Genomic DNA, 26,570 nt, shown 5'->3' on the forward strand with positions numbered 1-26,570 from the left:
CTTTAGAAATATTTTAAAAGCTTCTAAAGTAGAATTTTGGAAAATGTTGAGTTTGGGGGGAAGGGGGATTTTAAAAACCTCTTCCCGTGACATAACGTCTCCTCTAAGTTGATTCGTCTCCTGAAGTTGATTCTGATGTTTTTAGCACTATCTTTTAGTACTTTAGAAATACTTTAAAAGCTTCTAAAGTAGAATTTTAGAAAATTTTGAGTTTGGGTGGAAGAGGGATTTCAAAAACATCTTCCCATGACATAATTTGTCCTCTAAAAAGAATTTGGTTATTTTTACTGGTCTCTCTTGTCAAATCCTTTCCCTAATTAATACATTTTAAATGGTCTTATCAACACAGAGGTGTTTGGCATGTGCCTGCTACCCTCAAGGGTAAGGGTTTCTGATAAACAAAGTCTTGACATCACAACAAACCTGGTTTTATTATACCATAAAAATAGTCAGCAAGGATAGGAAATTAAATGGTTTAGGATTTAAATAGGATTTTGGAATATATTTTAATGAACAAGGTTAAAAGCTGAAGTTGTGTAAGGTAAGCAGTGATTTATAATTATGATAGTAATATAGGATTAAATTTGAGTTAAAACAACTAGCCTAGTAATGTGCAGTAATTGACCATTATATAGAGGGGGGGGAGGAGTGGAGGTAGGTACTTCAAAGTACCTTCCCGGGACATACCTTAGCATGTACATCCATCCCTGAAAGTTTCATTTTCCTAACCCAACCCCTTTCCAAAATAGCCAAAAGTAACTAAAGTAGAATTTTACCCTTTTGTATTCCAGTGACTTTTATAGGTACTTGGGCATTATATGGGCCTTTCTAAAAATTCAAGTTTGGTTAATGCTAATGAAATAAAATAAAATAGGATGCATATATAATAGTTTATAAACAAATTTCAGCTACATATTTGCACATTAGGGGGGGGGGGGTAAAGCATAACATATATTAAATACTTAACCTAACCTAGGTACCTACCCACCCCCACCCCACCCCTAAACCCCAAAAAACAATAGTTTAAATATCGTAAACGCATTAAAAACCACGCTATGCATTGCACTACTATATAGGGGTATCTTGAATTAAACCGTCAAAAACGTATATTTCGTGACTGGTTTCCTTATAAAGGCCCATATAGTGCCCAAGTATCCTTTTATATTAGATTGTGATGTAACTAATTTGTGATTGTAACTAGTTAAGAAAGGTAGTCTACAAAACTACCTGACTCTATTTTCTGATTAAGGCCTTTTTTTAAGAAATACCCTTAGCTGCTCCTTGGGTGTTCCACAGAAGCCCTTTTGAGAATCTGGATGTGCATAGTGTCTTTTGGCACAGTTTTACAGCCTCCTCAAATTTTGCTTAATTTTTTAGCCTAATACGATATTCCATTCCTTATATAGTGCATCTATGCCATTTTGACAACCTGGATGCACTTAAACTCTTTTTATTTAGTTCAGTAGCTTGAGCAGCAGTAGGAGTTGTAGTAGCAGCAGTAGTAGAAGCAGTAGTAGTAGTAGTAACAGTATTATTATTAGTAGTAGAAGTATTAGTAATATTAGTATTAGCAGTAGCCACACAAAGCAGCAGTCGCAAGTAGTCGCAGCAGTTACAAGAAGTCACAGTTGCAGTCGCAAATGGTCGCTGTTGACAGTAGCCATAGTCGTAGTCATAGTTAGTCACAGTCAGGAGTGGTTACAGTAACGAGCAGTCGAGAGTTGTCACAGTCGCAAGTGGTTATAGTAACGAGCAGTCGAGATTTGTCACAGTCGCAAGTAGTTCCAGTTCTAACAGCAAGTAGTTGCAGTCGCAAGTAGTCGCAGTCTCAAGTACTCAGAATTGTGGTTGCAAGTAGTCACAGTCTCAAGTAGTCGCGGTCGCTTTCGCAAACAGTTGTAGTCGCAAGTAGCCGCAGTCACAAGTAGTCGCGGTTACATGTATTCGTAGTCACAAGTAGTCAAGGTCGCATTCGCAAATAGTCGCAGTCACAGCAGTAGTAGTACTAGCAGTATTAGTAGTAGTATGCACATAAAGTCTTTTGGTTAGTTCAACATCTCTCTCAGCATGTCGTTGAAGTTTCAACTTAATATCCTGACGGGCTCCTGAGACCTTGCCAATGCGCTCTTTTTACAACCTGTATGTACTTGGCGTATTTTAATTTAGTTCAGCATTCCCCTTCGAGTTTCCCTGAAGTTTTTAACTTAATATCCAATTTCTTTCCTGAGATGCTGCATCCATGACATTTTGGGTACTTGGATGCACTTAAACTCTTTTGTTTTAGTTAATTAATTGTCGTATTAGTAGTAGCAGCAGTAAAAGCAATAGCAGCTGCAGTTGAAGCAGCAGTCACTGTCGCAATCGAAGTGGTAGTAGTACTAGTAGTCACAGTAGCAGTCACAAACGGTCGCAGTTACAAGTAGTCGCAGTTGTAAGTAGTTGCAGTCACAAGTAGCCGCAGTAGTAATTAAGCCCAGACTAGGTAACTTGTAGTCAAAGATGCAGTCGGAAGTAGTCACAGTCACAGGTAGTCGCAGTCTCATTATAAGTTGTCGCAGTCTCAAGCAGTTGCAATCGCAGTCGCAAGTAGTCCCAGTCGCAATTGGCTGCGGTCATAAGAAGTTATAGTCGCGAGTAGTCGCAAAAAGTTGCAGCCACAAGTCGTTACTGTCGCAAGTAGCCATAGTCATAAGTAGCTGCAGTCGTAAGTACGCGTGGTCGGTTCCATTGTAACTAAACCACCGTGTAACTGAACCCCAAGCAACTGAATCTCTGTAACTTAACCACCGTACAACTGAACCACCGTGCAACTGTACCACCGTGCAGCTGAACGACCATGCAACTGAAGCACCGTGCAATTGAACCCCCGTGCAACTGAACCACCGTGTAATTGAACCCTCGTGTAACTGAGCCCTCGTGCAACTGAACCCCATTTAACTAAGCCCTCCTGCAACTCCACCCCATTTAACTCAATCCCCGTGTAACTGAACCTCCGAGCAACTGAACCACTGTGCAACTGAACCACCATGCAACTGAACCACCGTGCAACTGAACCGCCGAGTAACCGAACCCTCGTATAACTTAACTCTCCTGCAACACAAACACCGGACTTACATTGGGTAAAACACAAGTTAGGATCTTTACATGCTCAACCTTGTTGGAATTGTTTGTTTTTTAAAGTCATATTATAAATGACTATCAAGATGATTAATAAAAAAAAAGCTCTGTTCTGTTGTCACAAAAACAAAGAAAACCGGACGTCTCGATCTCTTAAAGCCAGATTTATTTCTCCTTTTTTATGTCTTGTAATGGGGTTTCCCTTCCCGCTGTCACTGTCTAAGGGCCTAAGCGTTTACCCCATCCCTCTCCCAAGGAACCCCCTGGAAAATACTCCCTCGCGGAAAATATGGTTTTCCAAATCGGAATATTTTTTTGGAGGGGGGGGGGGGCTCGGTTATTTTTTAGTTTAGCTGAGAAGTGCTAAGGAAAGTGGAAAAGAGGTTTTTATGTACAAGTCTTGCCCCCCCCCCATGCAAAAATTGTCTTCTCATGGAAAATTCTTTAGACCCCCCCCCTTCGGAAAACTACCACACGAAAAATGTCCGTATGTTTCTCAATAGCAAACACTATGTGTAAGCAATCGACAAATCACAAAACTTAAAAAGGTACTTACAATGGGGTTCTCTGATTGTTTTGTAGCTACCACAGTTTATAGACAGTAAGCTTATCGCAGATCATTTCTGGTCTTCGGTCTCGGTGCGAACAAGAAGCTCCTCCCACTTATTTCTGCATTAGCGGGATCGATGTTTCCGATTGTTTCCAACAAAGTGCATCATTCGTAATAGCGGGTTTCCACTTGTTTCCGATTAGATCACAGTCTGACTTGTCTACCCATGAAAAGATCTGACTTCGTTTATGTTTATATCCGCAAAAACGTTCTCCGGAGCACTCGCACCCCGGTCCGGGTTTTTATAATGGGTGAGATAGAGAATGATCATACTGGATAATTCTATAAACTGTGGTAGCTACGGAGAGAGGGAGATATCTCAGAGGGTGCATTTTAATGCCAAAACATCTGAACCATAATTAAGACTTCGGATAAATATAGAATTGGCTCAAGGGGAGAGACGAGAGGAGGGTGAAGGTAGAAATTAATTATAATCCCTGGGCAGTTCTAGTCTTTTTTATAAGTCGAAAGTGATTGGATACCAACCAACCGCAAGGGGTATTTTTCGGGGGGGGGATTTTTCACGGGAAGGTATTTTCCAGGGGGAGAAAGTTAGGACTGCAGCTGGTAATATTGGTAAAAAAGCTTTATGTTAAATAGAGAGGAGAAGGGGCTTGTACAATAATTATCTGAGTGATAAATCATACGAAAACAGAAGGAATGTAAAGAAAGTAGAGAAAAGATTAACATATGAACTAAGGAGGTGTGAAGTGGAGGCCATGGATAAGTTAAAGATAGGAACGGGCCACAATTAGTGATAAGGAAAGAGTTAAAGAGAGATAGGCAAAACATTTTGAGAATGTTTTAAACCAAGATAGAGCTGCAGGAAAAGATATAGAGGAAAATGAAAAAGTTTGTGACACCTTGGATAAGGAGGATTTGTTCTGTGAGGAAGAATTAGTGACAGTACTAAAAGGATTAAAAATAATAAGGCTTCAGGTGCTGATAGTGTGGCAAATGAGTTTCTTAAATATGGTGGTTCTGAGGTTAGAGATAAGTTGCTGAAGATTATGAATATTATTTTTGAAAAAGGGGAAGTACCTAACGATTTTAGGAAAACCTTAATTAAACAACTGTATAAGAAAGGTGATAAGAGTGAGTGTGGTAATTATAGAGGCATTAGTCTGGTCTCTGTAGTTAGCACAAGTTTTGTAGACAAAGTTTTAAGTGAAGAACAGTGCAGTTTAAGAAAAGGTAGAAGATGTGTCGACGAAATTCTCACTGTTAGGCTAATAATTGAGAAGTGCCTGAGTTGTCAAACACCTTTGGTCCTCAGTTTTATAGATCATGAGCAAGCATTCGATTCTGTTGATAGAAGAGCTTTAGCAAAGGTTTTATCCTTGTATGGTATACCAAACAAATACATTAAAGTGATTGGTATTATATACGGGAATAGCACTGCTGTGGTTAAGGTAGGAAATGAGGTTAGCAGCTAGTTTCGTATTAAATTAGGGGTTTAACAGGGTTGTGTTCTATCCCCCTTTATATGGATCATTTTGATGGATTTTGTCTTAAGAAGCCTAGGAAAGGCAATAGGAGACCACGGAATCAAATGGGGAGGAAAAACTTTCCTGGACTTAGATTATGCTGATGATTTAAGCATCCTAAATGAAAGCGTGGGCAAAATGAATTAACTTTTGTACCAAATGTGCCGTTTCTAGTACCATTTGGCACTTGCATATGGTGGAATTTATAAAAATCACGTAGATATGAGAAGTGGCTTTTAAAAGAGCCATTATACATCTCTCTATGATGTTCTGGTAACCCACTAGTCCTGGTAAAAAAAAAAAAAAAAAAAAAAAAATACTGGAGACAGGTCAGTGCTGTCTAGAAAATGGAGGGGGGCTAATTTGAGAAAACTATTGTGTTCAAAATAGTTGAGAAGCCTAATAACTATACTTTCAGTGACGACTTGACCCCCACAGCCCTTAGGGGAAGGGTTGAAAATTATATTTTATTATGTCTACTGTTTCCTCATAGGTTTTTCTTGCTGTGAAAGGAGGTTATGTAAGCTAAGGCCATTAAAGTGAAACTTTCCGTTAATATTGAGGGGGATATTGAGCTAAATCAATGCACACTATATTCACGTAGGTTGTCATAAGGGCTTATCAGCTGTATCTCAGGAACGGTTAGGGTATTAGGTTGAAACTTTCAGTGCATGTCGAGGGGGGTGTTCAACTAACCAAAAGACAAAATTTGCTTATTACTACTACTACTGCTTTTAATACTGGTACTACTACTAGCAACACTACTGTAAGTGCGACTGCAACTGCCTGCTACTGTGGCTGTGACTACTTGTTGCTGTGGCTACGACTACTTGCGACTGCGAATGGGACTGCTCAAGACTATGACTGCGGCTACAGAGGCGACTGTGACTAATTACGACTGTGACTAATTGTGAATGCAATTACTCGTGACTGCTACTACTTGCGATAACAACTGTGACTGCAACTAATTGTGACTGTGATTGCAACTACTTGCATCTGCGAAAACTTACAATTTCAACTACTTGCGACTGCGACTATTTGCAACTATGACTACTTGCGACTGCGACTACTTGTGACCACGCCGGTGTGCGAGTAACTGAACCACCGTGTAACTGAACCACCGCGCAACTGAACACTGTTACCCGAACCCCTATACAACTGAACCATCGTGTAACTGGACCACCAGACAACTGAGCCCTATTTAACTAAACAGACGTGCAACTAAACTCCCGTGCAACTCAACCCCATTTAACTGAACCCTCGTGTAACTGAATCATCACGCGACTGAACCGCTGAACTCAGTTTTTATTTATTCTATAAATATGAGGCAATATAATTGGTTAAAACACAAGTTATAATTTTTACATATTCAACCTTGTTGGAATTGTTTGTTTCTTAAAGTCAATATATAAACGCCTGTCAAGATCATTCATAAAAAAGCTTTGCTTTAATTCGCAAAAAAGAAAAAAAAAGAAAAAGAAGATCCGATGTCACAAACCATTAAAGCTCATTTTATTTCTCTTTTTTTAGATGAGTAAGACCTTTCTGGACGTTAAGTACCAAACATTTGTGTTTAAAATATTTGACTTTTGTCAATCTAGATAACGAAATTTAATCAGATGCCTTTGAGGAGATTGCAGCTAAAAAGGACATGGGAGGGGGACTCGCTTCACTCTAGCCTTTTTTTATCATTCTTTCAGCATACACAGAAAGTTTAAACTTAAAACTATCAGATTTGTACCCACGACTGTTCTTTCCACATTATAGATGCATCGTCTGGTAATATCGTATGTACAAAGAAGGGTACATCTTGATTTAGTCGAAGATGCTCCTAAACATTTTCCGAACGATGTGATGGCTGATACAATCAGCCAGTGTAGATATTGCTGGTTTTTCCTTTTGACAAGCAATAAAGGAAAAATGTCTTTTGATTGTGTTTGGCATTCTTCTTGACATTTACCTAAGGTTTGACCTTAATGCTCCATGCTTTTTTTTTATTTATAGGGTCAGACATGCCCTCTCTTCTTGATAAAAAAAAAACACCTTGTATGTTGATAATAGGCAACTTGCAGAACTTAAAGCCCTTGCGACAGAGACTAGGGGTTGTGAACCATGGAGGCATAGTTATTTAACCTTTGATATGTTTTAAATTTAATACTACTACTAATAATAACTCACCGCAGCCCCAAGCCGCTTGAGTTCAACAAAGCTACGCATGCTCCTTCTCCATCCCAATCTATTCAAAGCCTTTCTTTTTACACCCTCCCAGGAAGTTCCCATTTCCTTTAAATCTTTCTTTATGACTTCCTCCCAGACGAGGACGACCTGAGTAGTGTGCTATATTGCTATTTGAACGGAGGTTGTATAAAGCGACCAATCCCTCTATATTATGGACCTATAAAGTGACCAATCATGTTATATTTGGAACTAGATATTCAGGGACGATATTGTGTAAAGCGACCGGACTGGTTTCTGTGGCAACACCTATTGCCTGGACCAATCAGAGAGAGCAGATACAGAGGGTACTCCATATAGTGTCAAGTGACAAGTACGTGCTACTATGAACAATTTCATCCTCAACAACCCCTCTCAACAACATCCTCGTCGTTCGGAAAATGTTTAGGAGCATCTTCGACTAAATCAAGATGTACCCTACTTTGTGATCTGATTAAATTTCGTTATCTAGATTGACAAAAGTCAAGTATTTTAAACACATATGTTTGTTACTTAACGTCCAGAAAAGGTCTTATTCATCTAAAAAAAGAGAAATAAAATGAGCTTTAATGGTTTGTGACATCGGATCTTCTTTTTCGTTTTTGCAAAATAAAGCAAAGCTTTTTTATGAATGGACTTGACAGGCGTTTATATAATGACTTTAAGAAACAAACAATTCCAACAAGGTTGAATATGTAAAAATTCAAACTTGTGTTTTACCCAATTATATTGCCACATATTTTTAGAATACATAAAAACTGAGTTCAGTGGTTCAGTCGCGTGATGGTTCAGTTACACGGGGGTTCCGTTAAATGGGGTTGAGTTGCACGGGGGTTTAGTTGCATGACGTTTTAGTTAAATAGGGCTCAGTTGCCTGGTGGTTCAGTTACACGAGGGTTCAGTTGTATAGGGGTTCGGTTATACAGGGTTCAGTTGCGCGGTGCTTCAGTTACACGGTGGTTCGGTTACTTGTGGTTCAGTTACACGGTGGTTCAGTTACTCGCACACCGGTATGGTCACAAGTAGCTGCAGTCGCAAGTAGTTGCAAGTAGTCATAGTTGCAAATAGTCTTAGTCGCAAGTAGTTGAAGTTGTAAGTTTTCGCAGATGCTAGTAGTTGCAGTCACAGTCGCAATTAGTTGCAGTCGCAGTTGTTATCGCAAGTAGTAGCAGTCACGAGTAATTGGAGTCACAATTAGTCACTGTCGTAATTAGTCACAGTCGCCTCTGTAGCCGCAGTCATAGTCTTGAGCAGTCCCATTCGCAGTCGCAAGTAGTCGTAGCCATAGCCACAAGTAGTCACAGCCAGAGTCGCAAGCAGTTGCAGTCGCACTCACAGTAGTGTTGATAGTAGTAGTACCAGTATTAGAAGCAGTAGTAGTAGTAATAAGCAAATTTTGTCTTTTGGTTAGTTGAACACCCCCCTCGACATGCCCTGAAAGTTTCAACTTAATACCCTAACCGTTCCTGAGATACAGCTGATAAGCCCTTATGACAACTTGCGTGAATATAGTGTGCATTGAGTTAGCTCAATATCCCCCTCAATATTAACGGAAAGTTTCACTTTAATGACCTTAGCTTACATAACCCCCTTTCACAGCAACAAAAACCTATGAGCAAACTGTAGATATAATAAAATATAATTTTCAACCCTTCCCCGAAGGGCTGAGGGGGTCAATTCGTCGCTGAAGGTATAGTTATTAGGCTTCTCAACTATTTTGAACACAATAGTTGTCTCAAATTAGCCCCCCTCCATTTTCTACAACAACTCCCTCGATGCAAACTGGCCTGGGAAAAGAAAAAAAATATGTATATTGAAGCCTTATTTCTCTTTGCTTAGACGCGTCAAGTTCTACCTCCCTGTTGTCGTGTTATAAGTTGAAATTTATAAGTCGTACTGTGTTAGTTCAATAAAACATTTATTCATTTAAATATAGGTTAGCTATTTTAAAATACGTTTTTGTCACTTTTTTTCTTTTAATTCTGTTTAATTCACAAGCATAGGAAATTCACATTTGAATAACACTTAGGGTCAAGTTTCTTTTTCTTTTTTTTTTGTGAAATCTTTTGAATTTGCGAATCAATAAGGGATCAACAATTTGATTTTCTATGCAGTCGAAAGGTATGGATTTAAAAGGAATAAAACATTCGTGAAAATTCCTCATATCTTATACTAACGGAACTAAATTGATGGCTTTAAAAATCTTGATGTACATTAAAAAACAAATTCCTGGAATTTTTATCTGTATTCAATTTTTTAATGATGCAACTGAGAAAAAAGCGTAGATTAAAATATATATATTTTAATTTCAAAAATGCGTAAATCCCATTCTGGCCTCAATACCGTATCCAGGGGAGGGCAACCGAGTTTAAACCCTAAAGCCTGAAACCCCTCGAAAATGGTGGCAGATCAAAATGAGAAGTACACCATTGGAATCAGCGTGGTCGAAAAGCTTCTACAGGGGAATTACAGTCCTCTGCTTTGAACAACAAGGAAAACCAATTTTTGCATGGGCAGCACTGACCTGTCTCCAGTATTTTTTTTTTTTTTTTTTTTTTTTTTTTTTTTTTTTTTTTTTTTTACCAGGGCTAGTGGGTTACCAGAACATCATAGAGGGATGTATGATGACTCATTTAAAACCCACTTCTCATATCTACGTGCTTTTTATAAATTCCACCATGTGCAAGTGTCAAATGGTACTAGAAACGGCCCTTTTGGTGGCATGTCTCAAGTGAAAAATCTGGGGCTAGTGGGCTACCAGAACTTCTGAGAGAGATGTTTAATGATTCATTTGGAAGCTATTGCTTAAATCTACGTGCTTTCTATCAATTCTACCATCCGTGAGTGCCATATAGCACTAAAAACAACACTTTTAATGCTATTTCTTAAGTGGAAAAGCTTATCTACAAACTAATTATACTATAAACGTAGGGAAATATAATTAGTTGGTCTATTTGTACTAGTTTTATTGATATACGTTAGATAGACTGTGAAGCAGTAAGTTTGTACGTTTTAAGTTTCAACTTTGCTCTTTACTTTCTCCAGAAAAACTATGTTTTTTTAAATTCATGTTCTTTTAAAGTCATTTATTCATGCAGAGGAATTTTATGTTCATTTTAGTATTAACATATCATATGACTTTATTTCTGCTTGTTTAAAGGTTTTAATACCGGTCTTCATTATTATTATTTTTTAATCGTTTTTAATTAATCGTTTAGAACTAATGATTGTAGAAAGTTAGGAGGAAACTTTGTTGATAGAAAATTCTGAGATATAGTGTGCCATTAAGTATTGGTACTAATCAAGGGGCACACAACCGCATTGTTTCAGCCCTTTATGATCTGTTTTCCCCCGGGTTGTACTTAGTATTGGATCAATATTTGACACTGTCATTCTATAGCCGAAAGGTCTAAGAAATATACCTTCAGTAGTAGGCTAACAGGAGGCGTGACTAAGGTCGGACAAGATACGGATCTCCAAAAGGTAAAACTGGGATAATTAGCCTACTCTCACTTTCCAGCAAGTTTGGCTGAGACCTGGCAACTCCTTCGGGAGGATGTCTTAATTACAAAAAGTTAAGAACCCCTCCCCTCTGCATAGGCTGGGTTGTATCTATATACCAATAAGCCAGAATTGGACGCTAGCTCTTGCTTCCCACCAAGTTCGGTTGGGATCTGACATCACTCTTCGGCAGTTATACCGATTACATCAGTTTAGGAACTCGCTCCTCCCCAGATTGGTCAAGCTGCACCTGACACAGCTAATTACAAACTAGTACTTCAAAAGGCATAACTAGGATACGAGATCTTACTTCCAAAAATTATTGGTTGAGGTCTAGCCATCTTTTTTGTCAGATCTCCAGAGGGAATGCATTTGGGACCCTCCCCCTCCCACTCCACAGACGAAGGATTATGGCTAGACACCGAAAAGGTCCACGTCAGCGCTTTCAACAAAGTCTGATTAAATACTGATAGCCCGTTTTACCAGATCTTCTGATAACAAGAATTTATGACCCCTCTCCCTTCCGTTCTCCAAAGACGTGTCGTTTTTTTTTTTAATATAAAGATTTACTATAAGAAATTAAACATCACAATTTACCATCAGAAATTAAAGAATGACGCTTAAAAAATAGAAAAAACAGAAATTAAATCACGTTATATAGATACGTCATACATAAAATGAACAAGAATCTCTATGAATGCACCAAACCTAAGAAGGACAAAAATTGGAATGGTTATTAAAGTTGAACTCAAAACAAAGAGAAACTACCATAAGATTGAATAGCCTGCACCCCCTTAAGTTTGTGTGGGGGCTATTATCATATGCTTTTTACGCATAATTAAATATTTCCAAAATAGATCCATTGGAAGAGTAGGCTACTTTACTCATTTGCAATCAGAGCTTAATCGAATTCTCCTTCTAAGCTCGTTCCTGAAACTCTTATGCTTCTGCTGTGAATCGCAATTCTATATTTTGCGGCATAACACAGCAAATGAGCCGGTTGTGACCCCCCAACGTCTAGTAGATCTAGCTGTTGCCTGTTCTTCGTTATTCCACAATTGATAGATTAATTTGCAACTCTGCAAAAACTTCAGGTAGCTCTAAAATTTTAAGGCAAAAAACGAGTATGGGTGTAAAAGCAAGCAAAAGTAAGAATTGGACAAGCGTTGGTTGGCGGCAAATTTGCAGCAAATACAGCGAACTTCGATTGAATTCCACTAGATATTGTTAGGTAAGCGTCGATGAAGCGACGTACTTGAATGATTAGTCAGATATAATGTAATAATAAATTTTTGTTTTATAATAAATTATCATCGCTTGAGCTTGGGCTGTTGTCGTAGCTCATTTCTACCTTTCCTCCGTAAAATTTGGGCAAACCGTATACTTGTCTTTATTGGTCAGGGCTGATTGTTCAATTCAAAATACCTTACAGACTTGAAAGTAATCCCATTTATGGAAAGTGACCAAGAGTGGCGATGTATCATATTCATTTGGGGGGAGGGGGTTGAAAAAATGGATGGAATAAGAGCATGTTTATTATCATTTTAGTTTTAATTACTAAAGAAATCCAGACAGAGGGAAGGGGGGGGGGCTAGAACGTTTAAAAAAAGATAGGACACGTAAAAAACAATATTGCAATCAAAGATGTCTACTCTTTAAACATTTACGGATCCTGAGTACGATGCAGTTTCCATCAAAATTCTCAGTTTTCATATTCACCCTACAGCATCCTTATACAACCTTCATGTAAGTCCTAAAATATTACGAAATGTATTGCATGCGCTACAAAATGAATTTAATTAATTCAAATCAGAATCATTTTTTTGTGAAACCGCAAGTAATTAGTCGGATCAGATATCCTTCATTAATAATGACCTGCATAATTAATGTCGTACCATTATCTTTCAGAGTCAATTGGCAGTCAGTTTGTTTCCTTTCTGTTGGATGTTTAACCTTGTGTTTTTCGGCTGGTCTGGTGCCTTAGTTATGCCCAAATGTGCAAAAAAAGATACAAATGTAGTAGGAAGACCAGAATCTCAGGATTTTTGTTGCTGTTGTCTACTGTCATGTTCATTTATTTTAACCTCTTCCAAGACATCGAGTGCGTAGTATCTGATACTTACCAACCCTCAAAGTTAGACGTTGATACAATTGAAATAGCTGCAGAAAACACCAGTATTTGCACAAATAACACCATGTACGTAGTAGCTATTCATAGTGCGTCTGAGAACTTAAGAGCTAGATTAGCAATTCGCAATACTTGGGGCAACTTGAGCGATTTACATGTCCCTGTGATTTTTTTTATAGGACTAAGCATTTCAAAAACTGTCAATGAGGATCTTATTGACGAATTCAAGCTGTATCAGGACCTTGTCCTTGGTAATTTTATTGATACATATAGGAATTTGACATGGAAGCACCTTATGCTGCTTAATTGGACAAAAAAGTTTTGTCCTACAGCCAAGTACGTATTGAAATTTGACGATGATATACTTGCTGATGTAAGAGCCATGACTTCGTACTTAGACAGACTTGATAACAACACAAGCATAATATGCACTATTGTATCGAAGGCAAAGGTGCAAAGAAGCGACAGATCAAAATGGTGCGTGCCAAAACAAGAATATCGCAATAGTACTTACCCTCTGTATTGCAATGGATTCGCTGTTGCCTATCCAATGCAATCCATTCCGTCCTTACTAAATTTGAGCAAAGATACAGACTATTTCTGGATAGATGATGTTTTCGTAACAGGAATTCTTGCAGAAAAAGCTAAAACTAAAAGAATTAGTGCTGATTTTTTTGTTCTTCCGAGAGATTTTATTCTAAAGATTATTGTAAAGCATCAAAGTGAAGGAAAAGCTAGAACAATTTTTAAGGATAAATATGTAGTGCCTCTAGAAAACCAAAGAAGTCGTGATCTTGCTCAATTATGGCATCGCCTTAGAAAACCATTTTAGTGACGTTAATTTTTCAAAACCTACTGTGATGTCATAGTAGTGATAGCTTGCCATTTTGTTTATGTTTCTCATTTCCAAAAATTGATTTATTTGTTATTTTCAATTTGTTTCTTAAAAAGATTTTTAGTTAAGGGAAAAGCCTGTCACCTAACCTTGCTGCAGTGGGATCGATACCTGGGCCCCATTTTGCAAAACAAAGCATCAATCCTGGGCCCCGTTTTGCAAAACAGAGTATCAATCTACTGTGCTACCCCAAGAAACTAGAAAAACAACAAATAATTCTGAAGGGACTGGAATTGATATTAAATAGCTATTACTTAGGAGGAATTATCTAACAAAAATAGAAAATTAACACATTATACAAAGTATTTTGACTTATTCTCAAACTATCATTGTAACGTTGGATTTTTGAAAAACAGTTAAATCTGTAAAGCTCTGCACATCATCAACTTAGCATTGATTTCGACTGTAGCATCTATATACATTGAATCTAACGGATATCAAACTTTGTCATGGAGACGAGTCTATCTGTTAGGTGTTATCTGTCTATCTGTGTTGCGAGTCTATCTGTGTGGTGTTAGAGTCTATCTGTGTGGTGTTAGAGTCTATCTGTTAGAGACTAGTTAGTCTTACTACGTAGATTCCCAGATGTAGCATAAGAGACATTCCGAATCTTTGAATTGTCGCTTTAGTTTAAGAGTCTTAAAACTGTGACCTGGTTCCGAAACTTCACATATCGACCAGAGAAATATCCGTTAGAATTGATTCGACCGTGTAAACTTATAACAGAGTCTGTTTATATAACTTTCAAACGTTACAAAAACACTCATGGACCTTTATTTATTTTTTAATTCAAACCGTCTAGGTTTGAAAAACCTTGATCGTGTCAACAGTAACCTGAGCTCGAAAGAACGGAACTTCGAAAACAATATACACATTAAAAGAATCTAATTCTTATGTCGACTTCAAAACTTTTCTTTTGGGTTTAAGTATGAAGATTAAATAAACAAAACAAGTTTTTTTAACTGAAAGTAAGGAGCGACATTAAAACTTAAAACGAACAGAAATTATTCCGTGTATGGAAGGAGCTGTCCCCTCCTCACTGCCTCGCTCTTTACGCTAAATTTGTTTATTGTTTTAAAAAATAGAGTTGTGAGAAAGAGTAAAAATTTAGCGTAAAGAGCGAGGCATTGAGGAGGGGACAACCCCTTTCATATACGGAATACTTTCTCTTCGGTTTAAGTTTTAATGTCGCTCCTTACTTTCAGTTGAAAAAAAACTTGTTTTTTTTATTTAATTTCTGAAAGTTTTTGAATTAATGTAGGTTTTGATTTTGGCTCACCGTACATGAATAATTAAAACGAAATTTGCATATTAACTTTACTTTTTTTTGGTTAAATGGCTTTCTCGAAAGCTGTTTAATTTTATTTACGAACGTTTTTATTAGTAATAAATATACGTAGCTTACGAATTAACTTACACAACGAATTCCTATATTCGTATATTTTTATTACGCATATTTGGAGGTTCACCCCCTAGTTAATACCTCGCTCTTTACGCTAAAGTTCAAATTTTGTTTTAATTCTTAAGAATGACTCCTTAATCACAAAGACAGATAATTAGAATAAATAGCTCTTATGAAAGTACTAAAAAAAACGTTAGCGTAAAGAGTGAGGTACTGACTAGGGGGTGAACCAAATCATATACGTAATAATTCCTGTCCGTTTTAAGCTCTGATATTGCTCCTTACTTTCGGTTGAAATTTTTTTTTATTTAACTTCTGATCGTTTTTTTAAATAATGCTAGGATATCTGGTGCCCCCTTCATAGCAATGTCCCTTCCCCCATGAAAACTTCCTCCATGGAAAGATCCTCCGACGTAACCCCCTAACCCCCTCCCCCCACTACCAGAAAATACCCCCTGAAAACGTATGTATACTTCCCAATAACCAATGCTATATGTAAACATTAGCAAATTACATAACTTGAAGCACTTCCCCCGGGGACTCTGGGGTATTAATCATCCTCACAGACATAGTTATTATATTTTTCGACTATTCTGAACAAAATAGCTATCTCAAGATTTTGATCGGGTGACTTTGGGAAAAAATGAGCTTGGGAGGGGTCTAGTTGCCCTCCATTTTTGGTCAGTTAAAAAGAGCACTAGGACTTTTAATTTCCATTCGAATAAGCCCTCCTGTAATATTCTAGGACCACTTAGTCGATACGATCACCCCTGGGGAAAAAAACAAACAATTGGGGGAAAAAAATACAAAATTCTACATTTTTGCAGATAGGAGCTTGAAACCTCTACTCTGGGGTTCTCTGATACGCTGAATCTGATGGTGTGATTTTCATTAAGGTTCTATGACTTTAGGGGATCTTTCCCCCTTTTTTCGAAAATAGGGCAAATTTTCTCAGGCTCGTAACTTTTGATGGGTAAGACTAAACTTGATGAAACTTATATATTTGAAATCAGCACAATTGAAATATTTTGATGTATCTATTGGTATCAAAAATCCGTTTTTTAGAGTTTCAATTACTATTGAGCCGGGTCGATCCTTACTTACAGTTCGTTACCACGAACTGTTTGATACCAATCAAAAGCAATAACCATAAGAATATACGCGTAATTTTAGAAAAAGGAAAAAAGTTCCCCCAAGACAGACAATGAAAACTACGGTGCTTGGCGTATTCCCCCGCCCCCGAAAAATTACCCAGCGGAAGGTTCCCTTGGAAAACTTACCCTGTAAAATTCCCTCCCCTCCTGGAAAAATTCTCCCTTGAAGAATTTGCTCATATGTAAAATTGAACCGCCACAGAGAACCAGTATGACAAATAAAAACAATGAAGGAAAGAAGGAATTTTGGAATATTCTACCAATATTCCAAAATAATTAACATAATTTGTGGTGCTTAATATCCAATAATAGTATTTGTCTTAATTTTTTTTCGTGATTTATCATAGCAAGGTAAGATAAAGATTAACATTGGGACTGCGGGCGTGATACCAACCCCGAAGGGAAACTTGTTAGACATTTCGAAGTTTTTGAACATAAGAGAAAATAGATATCCCAAAATTTTGACTTGAATTATCATAAGGGGTAGGGGGGTAAGATGTTATCGTAGGGGTACACAGTTTATCATAGGGGCTAGAGGAGAGCAGAAAAGGAGGCTAGAGGGGGATTGATTGTCCTCCAACAGCTTTCGGTTTGATATTCAGTAATTTAAAAACAGATTGCTACCTGTGATTAATTAAAAAAAAATCTTTTTCCCCAAACTAAGTTTTTCAAAAAAAAGTAAAGAACTCTATTAAACCAAAAATGAAAAAAAAAATAGATTCAAATAATCTACCAAGCATACAACTACCATAAATCAGTATCAATAAATAAATGAAACCCAAAACAAAAAGAAATTAAAATAAATAACAGAGTTAAACTCAAAACGAGCAGAAATTAATATGAGCAGGGTTCTAAACCCCTATGCTTTCTAAAAGCCAGAATATAATTTGTACTTTTCTGAAAAAATTCTACTGAATTTACTGAAAAAATTAGTATTGTCAGTTTAATATGCATATGCTGATGTTTATTCCTTAAAATCTTAATTGATTTTTAATTTCTTAAAGTTACAAAAATGAAAACTTTTAAAAGAATTTTTTTTAGTAAAGTACAAATTGTATTCTGGCTTTTAGAAAGCATGGGGTTTTAGATCACTGCCTTGCTCTGAGGGCTTGGGGTATTTTTATCCTCAAAAATATAATTTCCAGACCTTTCTGATACGCTGAACAAAATGGCTATCTCAAAATTTTGTTGTAAGTGTTTGGGGAAATGATGAGCATGGGGAGGGGGGGGGGAATTTGCCCTCTGATCACTTTCGACTAATGAAAATACATTAGTCCTCTCATTTTTCAATCTAAAGAGCCCTTTTTGAAGCTTCTACGACAAAACTTTCTTTAAAAAACCTTATATGCCCCAAGGGCATAACTTAAGATCCTTGCCCTGAGGGCTATGGGGGGAGGGCTGTCATCCTCAAAGATATAATTTAAAGACCCTTCAACTACTTTGAACAAAATGGCCATATCAAAATGTTGATCGAAAAGGTTTGGGGAAATGATGGGCATGGGGTGGTGGTGATTCCCCCTCCGATTACTTCCGACTATTAAAAAGGATAATAGCCCTCTCAATCTCCAATCCAATGAACCCTTTTTGAAGTTTTTATGTCAACGCTTTCCATACAAACATTATATGCCCCAAACACCCGCCCAGACACACAGGCAAAGAGAGTGAGAGAGAAAAAAACACATACAAATGCATAGATTCAGACATAGAAACCGACAAAGACAGGCACTGGGACAAACAATCACCCGCCCCTGACACACATGCAAAGAGAGTGAGAGAGAGAGAAAGAAAACACACAAAAATATATAGATTCAAACATACAAACCGACAAACAAAAACACGGGGACAGGCAAACACCTGCTCCGACACACAGGCAAAGAGAGGGAGAGAGACAAAAACACATTCAAATCCATAGATTGAGACATCTAAACATACAAAGACAGGCACTTGGACCAGCAAACACCAACCCGGACACACAGAAAAAGAGAGTGAGCGATAAAAAAACGCGTACAAACACGTAGATTCAGATATGCCAACAGATGCCAACAGACAAAGACAGGCACTAAGAGAAGCAAACACCCGCCTGTAAACACAGGCAAAGACAGTGGGAGAAACATAAACACATTCAAATACATACATTTGGACATACAAACCGACATAAACAGGCAGTGGAACAAGCAAACCCCCGCCCAGACACACATGCAAGGAGAGTGAGAGAAACAAAAACACTTAGAAATATATAGATTCAGACATACAAACAGACAAAAGACAGGCACTGGGACAATCAAACACCTGCCCAGATACGCAGGCAAGAGAGTGAGAGAGACATACAAATCGACAAAGACAGGCAGTGGAACAAGCAAACACCCGCCCAGACAAACATTCAAAGCGAGTTAAAGATACAAAAACAGATACAATTCCATAAATTTTGACATTTGTTATGAAACGGACAGTCAGTGTGATTAGAACATACCTGCTAAGACATTCTTACAAATAAAGTGCAAGAGACAAAAACAAATACAAATATATTTATTCAGACATGCAAACCTAAAAAAACCGGCACTGGGACATGCAAAAACCAACCCAGATACACAAATAAAGAGAGTGAGAGACAAAAAAAGCGCATACAAACACTTGGATTCAGACATGCAAACCGAAAAAGACATGCACTAGAACATGCAAACATCCGCGCAGATACACAGGCAAAGACAGAAAGAGAGACCAAATCGCATACAAACACATAGATTCAGACAGGTAAACCGACAAAAAAGGCACTGGGACAAGCAAACACCTGACGAGACACACAGACACAGAGAGTGAGAGAGACAAAAACGCATACAAATACATAGATTTCGGCAGACAAACCGACAAAGACGGGTTCTAAGACAAGCAAACACCTGCCCAGACACACAGGCTAGGGAGTGAGAGAGACAAAAACGCATACAAATAGATAGATTCACACAAACAAACCAACAAAGGCATACACTAGGACATGCAAACACCTGCCCAGACACACAGGCTTTGAGAGTGAAAGAAACAAAAACGCATACAAATACATAGATTCAGACAAACAAAGCGACAAAGACATGCACTAGAACATGCAAACATCCGTGCTGATACACATGCAAAGAGAGAAAGAGAGACCAGATCGCATACAAACACGTAGATTCAGACATGTAAACCGACAAAGACAGGCACTGGGACAAGCAAACATCCGCCCAGACACTCAAGCAAAGAGAGTGAGAGAGACAAAAACGCATACAAACGCAGATTTAGGCAAACAAATCAACAAAGACAGGTTCTAGGACAAGCAAACACCTGCACAGACACACAGGCTTAGACACAGAGACATACAAACCAACAAAGGCATGCACCGGGACGTGAAAACACCCGCCCAGATACACAGGCAAAGAGAGTGAGAAAGACAAAAACGTATACAGATACATAGGTTCACACAAACAAACCGAGAACATGGAAACATCCACCCAGACACACAGGCAAAGAGAGGGAGAGAGACAAAATGAATACAAACACATAGATTCAAATATGCACTGGGACAAGCAAACACCCGCCCAAACAAACAGGCAAAGAGAGACAAAAACACATACAAATACATAAACTCAGATATGCTTACCGACAAAGACAGGCACTGGGACAAGCAATCAACCGCCCAGACAATACTGGCTAAGAGAGACAAAACACATACAAATACATAGATTCAGACACACAAACCGACAAAGATAGGCACTTAGACAAGCAATCACTCGCCCAGACACACAGGCTTAGAGAGCGAGAGAGACAAGAACTCATACAAAAACATAAATTCAGACACGCAAACCGACAAAGACAGACACTGGGACAAGCAAGCACCCCCCCAAACACACAGGCTGAGAGAGTGAGAGAGACAAAAACATAATTTCAGACATACAAACCGACAAAGACAGGCTCCGGGAGAAGCAAACACCCGCCCAGACACACAGACAAAGAGAGGCAAAAACACATAGCAATACATAAACTCAGATATGCAAACCGACAAAGACAGGCATTGGGACAAGCAACCACCTGCCCAAACACAGGATTATAGAGTCAGAGAGACCAAATCGCATAGAAACACATAAATTCAGACATGCAAACTGATAAAGACATGCACTGAGACATGCAAACATCTGCCCAGACACACAGGCATAGAAAGATAAACCGACAAAGACACATACAGCATAGATTCAGACAAACAAACCGACAAAGACAGGCACTAGGACAAGCAAACTACCGCCCAGACACACAGGCTTAGAAGATGAAAGAGACAAAAAGATTTCAAACACATAAATTCAGATAGGCAAACCAAAAAAGACAGGCACTGGGACAAGCAAACACCTGCCCAGACACACAGGCAAGGAGAGTGAGAGAGACAAATACAAATACATAGATTCAAACATACAAATATACAAAGACAGGCACTGGGACATGCAAACACCCGCCAAGACATAGATGCTTAGAGAGTTTGAGAAACAAAAACACATACAAAAATATTGATTATGATATAGTTTTCCTACAGGAACATTTTCCAACTAAAGCCAATACATATACTCTTAAACGGTCACCCACCCACCACACGTTTGTACTTGAAGCTAAAAAAAAGCGCGGTCGACCCTCTGAGGGCCTTGCAACTTTAGTTCGCCGCGCTAAGAAACCTGAGGTTATTTCTTCTGATCATAATTTACTGGCAATAAAATACGGTAATACGGTCCTCATCAATGTCTATGTGCCATGCAATCGCAATAATATTTCTTCCCTATCTGTCTTCGCAGGTTCTTGTAAGCGACTTAGGACACTTCTGCTAAGAGTGACCAATCAGGGATTAAATTGGACTGTGGCTGGTGATATTAATGCCAATCTTCTGTCCCAATCTGAAAGAAGTGACCTGTTTTTTGATGCTTTCCCTAGTGGCTATCAGTTAGTCAATAAAGATAAACAGTTTGCCTACATTCATAACTGTGATGGTTCTAGATCAAACCTTGATCCTATTATAGTTTCAAGGGGATCTCTCGTGGTTCCTCCTGTCATTGTTTTCGATGATAAAATTGAGGATGACCATTTGCCTTTAACTTACGAAATTGAGTCCCCTGCTCAACTGGCTTATAACCGTTTTTCTTACCATAATAAATGGTTTGATAAGCCAAATTGGAAACGAGTAAATTCTGAAGTTTATTTGTATGTGCTTTGCTCGTTATTATCAAGCCTGAAAGGGCCTTTTCACCTTTTGCAAACCTCTGTAAGGTCACCGACAGCTAAGATTGATTTAAATTGTTACTATTACCAGATTGTGCATTGTTTGAAGTCAGCTGCTTCAGTTTCTGTTCCTGTTGAACGTGTTAGATTTGGCACCAGAAAACCCTTATGGCATGGGTGCCCAGAAGTGAAAAAAGCTAAACAACGCGCGAAGTTTTGGCTTCGCCTTTGGATTCCTTGTGATCGACCCAAGTCTGGTAAAGTATTCAAAATTAAGCAAAATTCGAAACGTCAGTTTATATCTTCTTTGCGTCAAGCCCGCCTGAATGGTTTGGATGATCCCTCGGATTGGAAGTCTTGGTCCAGTGTAATTAATAGCAGCAAGTGTGTGCCTGCTACTGTTTCGATTATCAAAATCAGTGATTTTGTTGCTCATTTTACTCGTGTTTTTCCTACATTTAATCATTCTATCCAGTCCTTTTTTTCTTCCTTATTGCATAATACTGTTCCTCGAGTTCTTCGGCAAGTCCATATATTGTCAATATCTAGTGGTGATATCTATCGGGCATTTAAGAATGTTAAGAAATCAAGTGCTCTTGATGTGGATGGTCTGTGTTACAATCACTTCACCATTAAGTGTCCATTATTGTAACAAACCGACAAAGACAGGCACTGGAAAAAGAAAAGACCCGCACAGACACACAGGCAAAGAAAGATAAAAACACATACAAATACATAAACTCAGCAAACATAACTCAAGCAAACACCCGCCCAGAAACACTGGCAAAGAGAGACAAAAACACATACAAATGCATAAACTCAGATATGCAAACCGACAAAGACAGGCACTCGGACAAGCAATCACCTGCCGAAACACACAGGATTTTAGAGTCAGAGAGATAAAATCGCATAGAAACACATAAAGTCAGACATGCAAACTGATAAAGACAGGCACTGAGACATGCAAACATCTGCTTAGGCATACAGGCAAAAAGAGCGAGAGACACAAACAAATACAGAGATTCATATATACAAACTAACAAAGACAGGAGCTGGGACAAGTAAACACCCGCCCAGACACACAGGCAAAGAGAGTGAGAGACACAAAACTGCATACAAATACATAGATTCAGACAAACAAAGTGACGAAGAAAGGCACTAGGACAAGCAAACACCCGCCCAGACACACAGGCTCAGAAAGTGAGAGAGACACAAACGCATACAAACACATAAATTCATATAGACAAACCAACAAAGACAGGCATTGGGACAAGCAAAAACCCGCCCAGACACACAGGCAAAGAGAAACAAAAACATATAAATACATAAACTCGGATATGAAAACCGAGAAAGACAGGCAGTGGGACGAGCAATCACCCGCCCAGACACACCGGCAAAGAGAGACAAAAACACATATAAATACATAAACTCAGATATGCAAACCGACAAAGACAGGCACTGGGACAAGCAACCACCTGCCCAAACACACAGGATTATAGAGTCAGAGAGACAATAGAGCATAGAAAAGCAGAAATTCAGACATGCAATCTGATAAAAACAGGCACTGGGACATGCAAACATCTACCCAGACACACAGGCAAAAAGAGTGAGAGACACATACAAATACATAGATTCAGACATACAAACTGACAAAGACAGGCACTTGGACAAGCAAAGATCCGCCCAAACATACAGACAGAGAGAGTGTTGGAGCAAAGAACACATAGAAACACATAGATTCAGACACACAAACTGACAAAGATAGGCAATGGGACTTGCAAAAACCCGCCCAGACACACCGGCAAAGAGAGCGAGAGAGACAAAAAACACACACAAATATTAAGATTCAGATATATAAACCGACAAAGACAGGCACTGGGACAAGCAAACACCCGACAGCTACACAGGCAATGAGAGTAAGAGTGACATACAAACCGACAAAGACAGGCAGTGGGACAAGCAAACACCCACCAAGACACATAGGCAAGGAGAGGGAGAGAGATAAAAAAAAAACGATACAAATATGTAGATTCAGACATAGAGACGACAAAGACAGGTACTGGGACAAGCAAACACCCGCCCAGACACAGATGCTTGGACAGTGAGAGAAACAAAAACACACAAAAATAAATAGATTCAGACATAAAAACCGACAAAGACAAACACGGGAAAATGCAAATACCCGCCCAGACACACAGACAAAGAGAGTGAGAGAGACAAAAACACTTACAAATGCATAGATTCAGACATGTACAAACATACAAAGACAGGCAGTGGGACAAGTAAATAACAACCCAGACACACAGATAAACAGAATCAGAGACAAAAAACGTAATAAACACATACATTCAGATCAAACAACAGACAAAGACAGGTACTGAGCGAAGAAAACACCCGCCCAGACACACAGGCAACGAGATTGGGAGAAACAAAAACACATACAAACATATATATTCAGACATACAAACACACAAGTACAGGCACTGGGAGAAGCCAACACCCACCCTGACATATAGATAAGAGTGAGAGAAACAAAAACACATACAAATATATAGATCCAGACATATAAACAGACAAAGACAGGCAGTGGAACAAGAAAACACCCGTCCAAACACACCTGCAAAGAGAATGAGAGAGACAAATACAAATACAGAGATTCAGACAAACAAACATACAAAGACAGGCACTGGGACATGGAAACACCTGCCAAGACATAGATGTTTAGAGAGTTTGAGAAACAAAAACACATAATAAACCGCACTGCTCTTGTCTTAAAACTTTGTCTACGGCATCTCTCAGTCTAAAAAGTGTCACATTACTAAGTAATTTACTACCTGAAGAGACCAGACTAATGCCTCGATAATTACCACACTCACTTTCATCACCTTTCTTATAAAGTGGCTTAATTAAGGTTTTCCTAAAATCCTTAGGTACTTTTCCTTTTTCAAAAATCATATTCATAATCTTCAGTAACTTATTTCTAACCTCAGAGCCACCATATTTAAGAAACTCATTTACCCCTCTATCAGCACCTGGAGACTTATTATTTTTTAATCCTTTTAGTACTGTTTCTAATTCCTCCTCACAAAACAAATCTTCCTTCGAATCCAAGGTATCACAAACTTTTTCATTTTCCTCTATATTTTTTCCTGCAACTCTATCTCGGTTAAGCAAATTCTCAAAATGTTCGGCTCATCTCTCTTTAGTTTGTTCCTTATCGCTAATTGCGACCCCATTCCTATCTTTAACTGGGCCAAGTCCGGATTGACTACTCCCTCTCAATTTGTTAACGTGCCAGTACAATATTTTACTATTATGCCATCTAGCTGCATCTTTAGGAAAACCTTAAGGATTTTAGGAAAACCTTAATTAAGCCACTTTATAAGAAAGGTGATAAAAGTGAGTGTGGTAATCATCGAGGCATTAGTCTGGTCTCTGTAGGTAGTAAATTACTTAGTAATGTCACACTTTTTAGACTGAGAGATACCGTAGACAAAGTTTTAAGAGAAGAGCAGTGCGGTTTTAGAAAAGGTAGAGGATGTGTCGACCAACTTTTCACTCTTCGGCTAATAATTGAGAAGTGCCTGAGTTGTCAAACACCTTTGGTTTTCAGTTTTATAGATTATGAGCAAGCGTTCGATTCTGTTGATAGAAGAGCTTTAGTGAAGGTTTTATCCTTGTATGGTATACCAGACAAATACATTAAAGTGATTAGTGGTATGTATGAGAATAACACTGCTGCGGTTAAGGTAGGAAATGAGGTTAATAGCTGGTTTTGCATTAAATCAGGAGTTAAGCAGGGTTGTGTTTTATCCCCCTTTGTATGGATTGTTTTGATGGACTTTGTCTTATGGAACAAAGGAAAGGCAATGGGAGACCACGGAATCAAATGGGGAGGAAAAAGTCTCCTGGACTTGGATTATGCTGATGATTTAATAATCTTAGATGAAAGTGTGAGCAAAATGAATGAAGTTTTAGAGGTTTTGCGACTTAGGGTGCTAGAATTGGTTTGGAAATTAATGTTAGGGAGACTAAGTTATTAAGGCTAGGAATAAGTGAAGATGAAAAGGTGACGTTGGTTAATGAAAAGATTGATCAGGTGGGCAGCTTCACTTACCTTGGTAGTATTATTAGTAAAGATGGTGGGAGCAGTGAAGATGCTAAATATAGAATAGCCAAGGCTCAGGGTGTTTTTTCGCAGTTAAAAAAAAGTCTGGAAGAATAGGAAGATAAGTCTGCAAACCAAGATTAGAATTTTAGAAGCTGCAGTGATGACAATGGTCAAATATGGCTCTGAATTATTTACGCTCCGAAAAGCAGATGAAGATTTGGTAGATGTTTTCCAGAGAAATTGCTTAAGGATTGTTCTGGGTACCCGGCTGACTGACCGTATTTCAAACAATAGGCTATACGGTAAATGTGGTTCAATACCGCTCTCTTGGGCTATAATGAAAGAAAGGTTGAGCTGGATAGGGCACGTTTTGCGGATGAAGGATGACAGATTGCCGAAGATTATTCTTTTTGGCCAATATCTAGGGCTAAACGGAAAGCAGGTCGTCCCCGTCTGGGGTGGGAGGTCGTCATAAAGAAAGATTTAAAGGAAATGGGAACTTCGTGGGTGGGTGTAAAAAGGGAGGCTTTGAATAGATTGGGGTGGAGAAGGAGCGTGCGTAGCTGGTTTGGCATCAGGTGGCTTGGTGCTGCATTGAGTTGTTAGTAGTAGTAGTAGTAGAATGGTGCAATATAAAAGCAATGCGACAGTCGTTTCTAATAAATGTATAATTCTGCGATTTGCTTTATCTGTTGATGTTTTCCAGGGAAACAACAGTCATGATG

The 26,570-nt window shown here is 38.5% G+C and overlaps 1 protein-coding gene across 3 annotated transcripts in view; it reads left to right on the forward strand.

Annotated features, from left to right (window-relative positions):
• Nucleotides 1-446: 446 nt before the first annotated feature.
• The window catches only part of LOC148952205 (lactosylceramide 1,3-N-acetyl-beta-D-glucosaminyltransferase A-like), a 77,750-nt gene continuing 51,626 nt past the window's right edge, over nt 447-26,570 (forward strand). For 2 of the 3 annotated variants that reach the window (XR_016141765.1, XR_016141766.1), the window contains exon 1: nt 447-541. Coding sequence is in view for 1 of the 3 variants with exons in the window: in XM_089088877.1 (XP_088945003.1) it covers nt 12,924-13,889 (966 nt within the window). In the remaining 2 variants the exon portion in view is untranslated. Of the gene's footprint in view, nt 542-12,837; nt 13,980-26,570 lie in introns of those variants that run through there. The other variant, XM_089088877.1, reaches the window with a different exon arrangement.

The sequence above is a fragment of the Artemia sp. Qi Xiang Cuo genome, chromosome 5 (genome assembly GCF_049724085.1).
Source record: "Artemia sp. Qi Xiang Cuo chromosome 5, ASM4972408v1, whole genome shotgun sequence".
NCBI lineage: Eukaryota > Metazoa > Arthropoda > Branchiopoda > Anostraca > Artemiidae > Artemia > Artemia sp. Qi Xiang Cuo.